General features: G+C 39.0%; 1 protein-coding gene across 1 annotated transcript in view; it reads right to left on the minus strand.

Annotated features, from left to right (window-relative positions):
- The window catches only part of DISC1 (DISC1 scaffold protein), a 688,592-nt gene that overhangs the window by 429,754 nt on the left and 246,094 nt on the right, over window positions 1-12,744 (minus strand). Inside the window, 1 exon segment of the mRNA XM_007938514.1 lies at window positions 6,290-6,344. Coding sequence (XP_007936705.1) covers window positions 6,290-6,344 — 55 coding nt within the window.

Here is a 12,744-nt window from a genome sequence, read left to right on the forward strand (position 1 = left end):
TATATATACTTATGCTGTAGCTTCATCTCAGGACTTGACTGGGGCTGGAAGATTCAATTCCAATCTCATTAATATGGCTGTTGGCACAAAGTCCCAGGTTCTTGTCACGTGGGCCTCACCCCACCCATGTGGGAGGAGGCAATGGGGACTTATTGCTTAAGGAGTACTAAGTTTCTGTTTGGGGTGAGGAAATTTTGGAAAGGAAAAATGGTGATGCTATTATAATATGGAGAATGTAATTAATGTCACTAAATTGTACACTTAAAAATGGTTAAAATGACAATGTTTTGTTATATATGTATTACCACAATAACTTTTTTTAATTTAAAAGCAATGCAATAATAAAGAGAAGGAAAGGAAAGGAAAGAATAAAATAAAGCAAACCAAAAACCAAACTCACCGCCATCAAGTTAATTCCGACTTATAGTGACCCCAAGGCTACACATCTTTATGGAAGCAGACGATCTCATCTTTCTTCAGTGGTGAATTTGAACCAGGTTACCAGCCAAACCACTATACCACCAAAGCTTCTTAAAATAGAGCAAGTATTGCCATATTCCAAGCATAGGTCTTTATACCTTTCTGCCACACCAGAACACAACACTGACATAATGATGCTAAAACAATACAGAGTAACCAAAACTAAAATAACCTCAACTTTCTCCCTGCTCAGGGACTTTGCAATCTTATTCCTCCAGTCTGAATACTCTTGTTCCAGGTGGCTCAACGTACTCACTTTCTTCAGGGTTCCACCCAAATGTCACCTGGCAAGAAAGGCCCACTAACTTCCCAGGTCTCTCTCTCCTCATTATTTTACCTTGCTGTATTTGTTCCAGAACATCCTCTCCAACTTATACACTGTTTGTATTTATTCATTTGCTTTTATATTTTCTCTCTCTCCACTAAAATACAAGCTCTATGTGAGGAGGGACTTTGCTTAGTGCTTGGTTCCTAGCATAGCAGCAGTGAATAAATATATAAATGAATTAATGGCCACTGAAATCAGAGAGACTAAATTTAATTAATTTACTGATAGATGCTGTCCAGTGAAATTTTGAGGGTAGATACTTGCTGGCAAGTCAGATTTTAAATACAGATATATATCTTTAATAAGGTTTGCAGCTTTACCATTTATTTTTTCATGACATTTCAAGCGCTTCCTGTGTTTTTATTTGCACCTTCAAAAACAGCAAAAATCTTAAATATCAGTTTCTTTTTCTAAATGAGTTTATATTATCTTTTATTTGGGGACTAAGACATCATTTTTTTTTCCTTGTGTTTAGGCTAAGCCTTCACATTCAATTGTTATCTTACCTCAGATTAATGAGCTACCTAGAAAAACTTCCAGTTCAACAAAAGCATACAGCAGAGATTGAATAAGAATGAATATGTCTATGAAGATATTTTGAAGTGATCCACAAATTATATTATCTAGAATCATCACCCCTTTCTTGCTAAAAATCGTGAAACTCTACCCAAGAACTAAAATTAATCTAAATGGTTTACAAAACCCAAAGAAAAGATAAAATTTAATTTCCCCAGAAGAATCTAGATCTTGCTAAAGTTAATCTAGATCAACTTTAATTGTTTTGCTTATTTCAGACTGAACTTGAGATTATATTTAGAATCAAAGCAGACCTCACCCACCCTGCCTAAAACACCCTACTATTCTTCTTTTCCATTGTTATTGTTAGTTGCTGTCGAGTTGATTCTGACTCATGGTAAGCCCATATGTAGAGTAGAACAGTCTTCCACAAGGTTTGCAAAGATGCAAACTTTCAAAAGCAGATCACAGACCTCTATCCCAAACACCTCTAGAAGGATTTGAACCATCAGCCTTTTGACTAGTAGTAGAACACTTAAGCATTTATACCACTTGGAAACTCCTTCTTTTCCATTAAGTGGCTGTAATTTCCCAAAATTTCTTTATAAAACTCACTCTCTCGATCAAGACAACAGTTTCATAGCCTCTGAACCAAAGCTTGCACTAGTGGTGTTAAGTGTCCACATGTCCAATATGATTAATTTTGAGACACTTTCAACAGTCCTGAGATTTGTCAGTGTGTCAGAACTGGAAGTTAAAAGGAAAATGTTCTGGACACCTTCCTGCTAGCACTACATCTCAAATTGGTTCAATACCTGATGACTGGCCATCCGATCCCATCCATCTGAGAATGTCATTGGAAGACCAAGGCCATTTCTGTTAACTCTGTAATACCAGTCATAATTCTTATGTCTAATCCAATTTATGTCCAGTATTTCTGATTTCATTTAATAACATCTGCTAATTATAATTGAGTCAATTTCTCCTTTCTTGAGTAAATTTATCCTTCAAGCTGTCACTATTAATATGAAACAACCTTTATAAATCTTATTAAATTGCAATATACATTCTTCCAATGACTGCTGAGTATAATCTAATATCTACCAGTCCCCAGATATCCCATTTATTTTCAACTATTTCTTCCATCTCATTTATTCCTTAATGGCCTTTAGCTTGGGTAACCCAAACTCAAAGGAATGTAATGAATGAAAGGAAGGTTCTATCTCTCAGATCTAAATATCTAATAAAGGAAGAAGGCTGAGTCAAACTAAGTCTTTCAACTCAAGGTCAGCAATCAATCCAGAATGCAGAGAAAGCTGTTCTGTGTGTGTGTGTGTGTGTGTGTGTTTATGATTTGATAGTTTTGTTCTAATTCTCTGTAGACTATAACTCAGTATCTCTTCTCTACCTCTTTCCCTCTCTCACTCATGTAAATGCACACATACATTCCTACCTAGATACACACACGCACACCCCAGAAAATTTTTCCAAATAAATATTTTTGTTTTCAAATAAATCTGAACACTGAGTAACTCATTATCAAATGGAGCCTTTATATTTACATTTTAAAATCTAAGACATGAGTCCCTTAATCTCATGGAGATGCAAGATGATTATATTTTTATAAATGCATTAGAAAAGGCATGCAAACAAAACAAACCACTTTTGATATTTGGACAAATCCAAACATCTTTAACAGTAGCTGGAGATTATCAATAAATCCCAGTATTGTGTGTGTATGGGGTATTTGTGTGTGTGTGTACAATATAGAGTATCATATAAAATACACACACATACAAAAACCATCTATGTTATGTGATATACACACCTGTATATTCACTCCAATTATACAGACTCACTAATATTATATACACAGTGTATTCCAAAGATATCAATCAACCCAAACCCAAGAGAGTTCTCCTACTTTTTAATTCCACACCTGATAAAATATAAATGGCGCATATTTATAGTAGAAAAAAAGCTAGGGGCTTTTGTCTCTCCTCAGCTACCCACTGGCTCTGTCTGAAGATCAGGGTAATTGAAATTGGCAAGACCATGAGCACTTGTTGGCAGCATCATTGTAACTTCTAAGGCAAAAATGCAGGCTCTGCTCTCTGCTTCACATAACAAAATAGATAAACCAAGACAGTCTCCTTTGTCCCTGCAGTTGAGCAGGGCAAACAAGTTCCTAAGATGCAGACTTTAGGGTGGAGAAGGAAAGGGATAAAAGCCCTGCTCTATCACAGCCCCTTACCCAAGTTCTGCACGGGGAGACTGTTCCTGGCTCTACTCTGAGTAAGCGACATTTTGAGCCTCATCATGCTCTTACTCTCTGGGTGAACATTCTTGGGAAGCTCTCAGGGATAGCAGAACAGGTGTCAAGCATTCCCAGGACCCTGCCCATGCCCTCTTATTGACACCAAAGCTCACTCTTATTCCTAATCAAAAGTTCTTGTATGCAGGGTAAAATTCCCCATCAAATTAATTGCTCCATAACACAATGAAGCAGTTCTGCTCTGTAACACATGAAGTCATCATGAGTCAGATTGATGGCAACCAACAACTACAGTCTTTGTGGTATAGAGGCTGTCCTGAGACCTAGCCTGTTCCTGTGACAAAACCCTAAGTCCTCTTGGAGCCAAGGGAACCCATCAATGCTGGTGGAAGATAATCACGAAGCTCACTGCCCAGTAAAGATAAAGGTCTCTAGTTATAAGGCACTTGACTGCTAACCAGAAGGCTGGCAGTTCAAACCCATCAGCCACTCCTCAGAAGGAATGTTGGGCAATCTACTTCCATAGTGATACTGCCTCAGAAACCCAAGGAGGAGTCACTATGAGTTGGGTCTGACTCGACAGCACATAACAAAAACAACAAGACATACAGAGGTGCATGGGAGGTACAGATGAACCTTTTTGCACATACAGTACTATATTGTCAGCGATGGCAAACATTGCTATATGGGTGGATAGATGGATGGACAAGTTGAACTATTAGGTATGTCTATGCAAGGGGGAGTTTCCCCATGACCATGCAAAGGGTTGGCAGACAATGTTTCTACAAGTGTATTTTTATATATTCTGTAAGAATTCCCAGGTAGATAGTAGAGATGACAAGGGACAAGGTTATAGTCACTTCTTGGCCCCAGTCAGCTAGTTATTCAGAGGGAGCGAGTAGTTGGGACCATAGCCACAGGGTATATCAAGCTCAACTGGCATAACATACCACACAAAAACATTGTTCCACATCCTACTTTGGTGAGTAGCAACTGGGATCTTAAAAGCTTGCAAGCAGCCATCTAGACACAATGATGAGTCTCCTCATTCAGAGCAGAAAAGAATGAAGAAAACCAAAGATGCATGGAAACAATTAGTCCAAGTGACTGGTACACCATGTAATCCTCAGCCTATGTGACTATGAGACCAGAAGTAGATAGTGCCCAGCTACCACTGTCAACCACAATGGAGGAGATCCTGGATAGAGTGGAAGAATAATGTGGAACAAAACTCTAAATCATCAGAAAAAAAAGGACCAGGTTTGCTGGTCTTATAGAGCCTGGTGGAACCACTGAGACAATGGCCCCTAGCTGCCCTTCAGGTCTGGAATTGAACACACTCTTGTGGCTTTCAGCCAAACAAAAGACAAGCATATGAGCTGAACATTTACTTTAGGTAGATACACTCCATGGAGAGATCACTGATGGGAAAATAGAAGGGCTGTGTATGCACAGGGAGACAGCTGGGGGGTGGTGGACAGGCAAAAGTGAATGGGAGGGAAGGACACAGGGAAAAGGTAATTATGGGGAGGAAGTGAGAGGGGACCTGATGCATTGTGAAAAATTACAGTCAATGTCATGAGACAAAGTGTATGTGAATTGCTGTATGGAAAGTGAATTTGCTCTGTAAACTTTCACTCAAATCACAAATGAATTAATAATAAAAGTGAGATCATAAAAAACAAAAAGATAAAGTTCTCTAATAGGAAAAAAAATCTTACTGCTCTACAATTTCTACAAAAATCATTCAGTGTTGTTTTCAGAATTGTATAAAACACTAAAACTGAGAAAACAACCAGAGAAATTGTCCGTATGTTTTCCAATAATGCACCCCTAATTTAAGCTTAGCTGCGGTGATATGCAGAGAGTTGGCATGTCCTCCTGATCTGGAAGAGATGGCCAGTGGGTACTCAGCTGCTTAATGCTCTGGTTATCAACCTGTTCGTTTTATATTTGACCACCTAATCTTGGAAACATTGGTTCAAACACCTAATGCAAATAATTCATGAGTTGTGCCCTATTCTCTGCTAAAATATTTAGTCTAAATGTAAAAACTCAGAATAATAGACCCTACTTCACAGTTGTCAATAACTCAATCTGCTGTAACTATGTCTATCATGAAGGGATTTTGTTTTGTTAACTGAGGTTATTCTAACTAGCCAGGACATTGACTATACAATTTCCTTGACTATGTTCTCAGAGAGTAAAGAAGAAATGCCCTATCACTACATAAAACAGGATCTTGATGTGGAAGTATGAATGATAAATAAAATAGGCAAAATGATTCTCAAGTCAAATGAAAATTATTAAAAACAAAAACAATAACTTACTATACCACTTCCTTATTTGTGAAGAACTGGAACCCTGCTTTCCTGGGAGGAAAGGTAATTTAATTTCTTATAATTACATCATCTCCAAAATCTTTTTTAAGCAAAGGCATTCAATTGTGCATAGCACTAGTTCCTTCCCATTTTCTAAAATAACAGCTCTTTCTGAAGCAAAGACCAAACCAACCCATTTCTGGAATGATTGCAAGTGAGCATCACAAGCACTAGGAGCTGCCCTCACACCCAGCTTTACAAAGTCCACATCTCATCTTGAGGTTGGGCATTCTGTAATTTAGGCATGACATTGAGTCAAAAGAAAATGCTCAATATGTATTTTTAAAATGGGAGTATAAAAGTACTTACCTTAGCAGTGATTTCCTTAAGGCACAAGCTGAGGGCTCTTATCCTTTCCTGGAGGCTAGAATTTAAAAAAAAAGAACATTGACCTTTCTGGGTACCACAGCTTGATACCACCACATACAGGAATAGAAGCATTGTGAACAGGGAGCCTTCCACATGCTAAATGGCTGAAGGAGAGCAGTGGAAAAGATTGTACTAAACTGATCTCTTTTGAATGTGAAATTAATGAGGTATTTGGAAGTAGATTCTTCTCTCAATTTATGCTTTACTGAAGCTAGTATTAAAATTCAGAGTGCACATCTACTAACAGGGAGAAGGAACAATGCAGATGGGCTCCTGGCAGCAAAGGATTAAAACTGGTGTTCTTATAAGCACCTTCCTAGAAGGATAGTCTACCCAGGGTACTATTTCCCAGGCAGGTAATCAACTATTCTGTATATGACTACACTGTGCAATTCAACAAATATTTACTGAGTGCCTTCTGCATTTAGAATTGAAGTAGAGTATATAGAAGATACGTATATTTAAGTTTTATCTAAAATAGCATCCCCTTACCCTTTAGGCTGTTGCATGCTTCACTTTTCTCTTTAGCACTATTCAAACTTGATATTTTCATTAACTGATGTAATTTCTCTCTTGCACTCCAATGGATACAGGAAAGGGGAGAGAGAGCATCCAGGCAGGAAGCTGGAAGCCAGTGATCCACAGCCAGATACAAGTAAGGGGGAAGGCCAGGAAGTGAGAAAAGGGGGTTGGAACAGCTAAAGGAGACACACTTGTTTGTCAGTTTGTCATACTGTGGGGGCTTGCATGTTGCTGTGAGTCTGGAGGCTATGCCACCAGTGTTTCAAATGCCAGCATGGTTGCCCATGGTGGATGGTTTTCAACGAAACTTCTAGACTGAGACAGACTCAGACGGAAGAGGCCATCCACTTCTCAAACAATTGGCAAGAAAAAACCTTACAAATAGCAAGGAAACACTGACTGATACATTACAGGACAACTTTATGATATCCTTGAAACATTGTCTGATACAGTGCCAGAAGATGAGCCCCTCAGGTCGGAAGGCATTCAAAATATGATTGGGAAAGAGCTGCCTCATCATAGTAGAATCAATCTTAATGATATGGATGTTGTTGTGTTGTTGTTATGTGCCGTCAAGTCGGACCCAACTCATAGTGACCCCTCTTTGGGTTTCCGAGGCAGTATCACTATGGAAGTAGATTGCTCCATCTTCCTTCTGAGGAGTGGTTGGTGGGTTTGAACCTCCAGCCTTCTGGTTAGCAATCAAGTGCCTTAGGCACTATACTACCAGAGCTCCTATGATATGGATAGATTAGAGCTTTCAGGACCTCCATTTGCTGACATGGCATGACTCAAAATGAGAAGAAACAGCTACAAAAATCCATTAACAAGCAGAACATGGAATGTGTAAACAATGCATCTAGGAAAATTGGAAATTGTCAAAAATGAAATGGAATACATAAAGACTGATATCCTAGGAGCTGATTGTGGAACAGACCATCAATTACTCATATGCAAGTTCAAATTGAAGTGGAAGAAAATTAAAACAAGTCCACTAGAGCCAAAATAGGCCTTGAAACTATCCCTCCTTAATTTAGAGATCATCTAAAAAAAATTTGATGCATGGAACACCAATGACTGAAAACCAGAGGAACTGTGGGATGACATCAAGAACATCATCCATGAAGAAAGAAAAGGTCATTAAAAAGACAAGAAAGGAAGAAAAGACCAAAACGGATGTCAGAAAATACTCCAAAACATGCCCTTAAGGGAAAGTACCTAAAGCAAATAGAAGAAATGACAAGATAAAAGAGCTGAACAGATTTTGAAGAGCAGCTTGAGAAGACAAAGTCGATTACTATAATGAAATACACAAAGACCTGGAGTTAATAAACCAAAAGGGAAGAACACACTCAGCATTTCTCAAGCTGAAAGAACTGAAGAAAAAAATTAAGCCTCGAGTTGCAATATTGAAAGATTCTATGGGCAATATATTGAATGATGCAAGAAACATCAAAAGAAGATGAAAGGAATACACAGATTCATTGTACCAAAAAGAATTGGTCAATGTTCATCCATTTCAGGAGGTAGCATATGATCAAGAACCAATGGTACTGAAGGAAGAATCAAGGCTGCGCTGAAGGAAGTGGCGAAAAACAAGGCTCCAGGAACTGATGGAATACTAGTTGAGATGTTTCAACAGACAGATGCTGCACTGGAGGCACTCACTCGGCTATGCCAAGAGATTTGGAAGACAGCTACCTGGCCAACTGACTGAAAGAGATCCATATTTGTACCTTGTACCCATTCCAAAGAAAGGTGATCCCACAGAATGTGGAAATTATCAAACAATATCATTAATATCTCATGCAAGTAAAATCTTGCTGAAGATAATTCAAAAATGGTTGCAGCAGTATATTGACAGAGAACTTCCAGAAATGCAAGCTGGATTCAGAAGAGGACACGGAACAAGGAATATCATTGCTGATGTCAGATGGATCTTGGGTCAAAGCAAAGAATATCAGAAAGAGATTTACTTGTGTTTTATTGAGTATGCAAAAGAATTTGATTGTGTGGATTATAACAAATTATGGATAACATTGAGAAGAACAGGAATTCCAGAACACTTGATTGTATTCATGAGGAACCTGTACATCAGGAGGTTGTCATTTGAACAGAACAAGGAGATACTGCATAGTTCAAAATCAAGAAGGAAGTGCATCAACATTGTATCCTTTTACCATACTTACCATACTTACTCAACTTGTATGCTGAGTAAATAATCCAAGAACCTGGACTACATGAACAAGAACATGGCATTAGGATTGGAGGAAGACTCATTAACAACCTGCGATATGCTGACAACATAACTTTGCTTGTTGAAAGTGAGGATGACTTGAAGCACTTACTGATGAAGACTGAAGACTGCAGTATGTATTATACCTCAATACAAAGAAAACAAAAACCATCATAACTGGGCCAATAAGCAGCATCACGGTGAATAGGGAAAAGATTGAAGTTGTCAAAGACTTCATATTACTTGGTTCTACAATCAACACAGGAGCTCTGGTAGCATAGTGCATAAGGCATTTGACTGCTAACCAGAAGGCTGATGGCTCAAACCCAACAGCCACTCCTCAGAAGGAAGGTTGGGCAATCTACTTCTGTAATGATACTGCCTTGGAAACCCAAGGAGGGGTTGCTATGAGTCAGGTCCGACTCAACGGCAAATAACAACAACAACAAACAATCAACATCCACGGAAGCAGCAGTCAGGATATCAGATGATGTGTAAAAAACCAAAAACCAAACTCACTGCCATCGAGTTGGGTGTGACTCATGAAGATCCCTCCTTGGGTTTCTAAGGCAATATCACTACAGAAGTAGACTGCCCAAATCTTCCTTCCAAGGAGTGGCTAATGGGTTTGGACTGCCAGCCTTCTGGTTAGCAGTAAAATGCCTTAGGCACTACACCACCAGAGCTCCTAACTGATGTATAACACTGGGCAAATTGGCTTCAAAAGACCTCTTTCAAGCGCTGAAGAGCAAAGATATCTCCTTGAAAACTAAAGTGAATATAACACACGCCATGGTATTTTCAATCACTTCACATGCATGTGAGAGCTGAACAATGAAAACTGAGGAAGAGTCAATGTTTCTACATTGTGGTGTTGGAGAAAAATGCTGAAAGTTCCATGGAGTTCTAAAAGAACTAACAAATCTGTCCTAGAAGTGCAGCCTGAATGCTCCTTGGAAGCAAGAATGGCCAGACTTCATCTCACCTACCTTGGTCATGTTGTCAGAAGGGACCATATCCTGCAGAAGGATATCATTCTTGGTAAAGTGAATGGTCAACAAAAAAGGGGAAGGGCCTCAGCAAGATGAATTGACACAGTGGCTACAACAATGGGCTCAGGTACAGCAAGGATCGTGGAGCTGGCATGGGACCAGGCAGTGTTTCATTATACTGTACATAGGGTAGCTATGAGTCAGAGATGACTTGATGACACCTAACAACAACAAAACAACAACCCCATTGGAATATAAGTTCCATGATGTTAACAACAGTTTAGTTCACTCCTATATCCCCAGTACTTAAAATAATTCCTGAAACTTACTGGTAGACAGTCAGTATCTATAGAATAGATGAATTGGTGAATAAAATGTACCTCAGGCTCAGATCTTATTTTCAAAGAAGTTGTTATCTAGTGGTGAAGAAATGCATGTAGACAATCAACTATAATATAAAGCAAGATGAAAGAATCACTGTAACAGAACTAGAAACCACGTGCTAACAGAAAACTGCTATATAAACACTGTCACAGGAAAAATGCTGTCTCCAAGCAAGCAATGAAGATGATAACTTGCATCATAATTTAGAAACTAGGGAAGTGATAGGAAAGCTCACTAGAAGTGGAAAGTGAACAGGACCTCAAAGAAAAAGGAAGAAGGATGAGATTCAAGAGAGAAGGTGAATCTAAGAGGGCCAAACAGTCCCTATAGGTAAATAGTGAGAGATAAAGCTAATAGGGGCATGTTTATATCTGGAAGAGAGAGGAGAGTAGAAGTGGGGACCTGCCAGTGACTATAATGTTTATTTACATAAAATGAACCATAGCAAATATGGGGAAAATATTAACTGTGGTGTAATCTGAGTGGAAGGTAGGTGAGTATCTATTATAGTTTCACCATGTTTGAAAAATGTATAATTAAAAATCATTTTTAAAGAAGTCTCAATGGCAAGCTATAGTCAGTTCTAGATGCAGATTAAGGAGTTCTGAGCTTTTTTCCAGAGGCAAGGCAATGGAAATTGTTCAAGCAGGAGAGCACTAGGAAAGAAATGTTTTTTCTCTGGAAAATTAGTCAGGCAGCATTATGAGAGATTATTTGGAGGAAAAAGACTGAATGAAAAAAAAAAAAAAAACAGGCAGGGATCTTCAGTATTAATTCATTTATAATATCCAAAGGCTTAACAGAAACAAAGGAAGGAGGAGAAGGAGGAGAAGCAGGAGACAGGTTTGGAAAAGAAGATAGTCCATTTCTAGGGGGAAAAAAAAAATCTACCTTTTCTACCATGGCCAAAGTGCAATGAAGTTGGTAGAGATAGTTCAGGACCAGATCAGGGATTCTACAGACATTTGCCCAATGATGCCTATTGAAGTTTAGAGTGGGGCAGATCCCTGAAGGAAAAAGAGAAAGAAAAAGAGCAGGGGGTCAAAGACTGAACCATGGGAATATGCACTACAGAAAGAGGCCTCTCCAAATGTGAAAGAGGAAAATAAGCACAACATTGGGGGTCATGGAAGATTAGAGAGCAAGTATTTTTGAAAAGTGCTCCTACCCTGTTTGTGATAGGAAGAAGCTGGAACTATCTTAGACAATTAGAAAGTCAGATCTCATTCAGTAGTTCTGAGGTGGCTGAGATTCTGATTTCTAACAAGCTTCCAGAAATAGCTGATGCTGCCAGGCCACAGGCCACACTTTGAATAGCAAGGAGTCCACTGTTACTTTTGGCAACAACCTATGTGTTTGAGTAGAACTGTGCTCCATTGGGTTTTCTTTCTTTTTCCTTAATTGTGATTTGAGTGAAAGTTTACAGAGCAAATTGGTTTTCCATCCAACAATTCATACACATTTTATTTTGTGACATTTATTGCAGAATGAATCCCACAATGCATCAGCACCCTTCCCACTTTCTGCCTGTGTATATACCATTTCCCTTCGTCCTTCTTTTCTATCTCTTCCTGCCTTCTGAGCTTTACCTGTGGGCAAATGCTGCACTTTTGATCTCAGATGCTTGATTGTTCCAATGAGTGGATACCCTCCTGGCATTACTGTTTGCCTTATAGGCCTGTCTACTGTTTGGCTGAAAACTGACTCATGGGGATTGAGTTCAGTTCTAGACTTGAAAGGCATCTAAGGGCAATAGTCTTGGGGGTTCTACCAATCTTCATCAGATCAGAATGCCTAGTCTTTTTAATGAGTTTGTAGTTTTGTTCACATTTTTCTGCCACTCTATCTGGGACTTTCTATTGTTATTCCTTTCAGAGCAGTTGGCAGTGGTAGCTGGCCAACATCTAGTTCTTCCAGTCTCAGGTTTGTAGAGGCTGGGATTCACATGGTTCTTCAGTCCTTTGGATTAATTGTTTCCTTGTATCTTTGATTTTCTTCACTCTTCTTTGTTCTAGATGGGGAGAGACCAACTGCTGCACCTTGGATGGCAGCTCACAAACTTTTAAGACCCCAGTCACTACTCATCAAGGTAGTACTCATCATCTCTGTGGACTGTTAGGCTAATTGACATTAGTGCCCCTCAAGACTATGGTCCTGACCATAGTCGCAGGGGACATCAAGCTCAATTGGCATAAAATACTATACAAAACATTGTTCCACCTCCTACTTTGGTGAGTAGCAACTGGGATCTTAAAAGCTAG

Source organism: Orycteropus afer, unplaced genomic scaffold (assembly GCF_000298275.1).
Source record: "Orycteropus afer afer isolate SDZICR_OR568_19922 unplaced genomic scaffold, OryAfe1.0 scaffold00050, whole genome shotgun sequence".
Taxonomy (NCBI): domain Eukaryota; kingdom Metazoa; phylum Chordata; class Mammalia; order Tubulidentata; family Orycteropodidae; genus Orycteropus; species Orycteropus afer.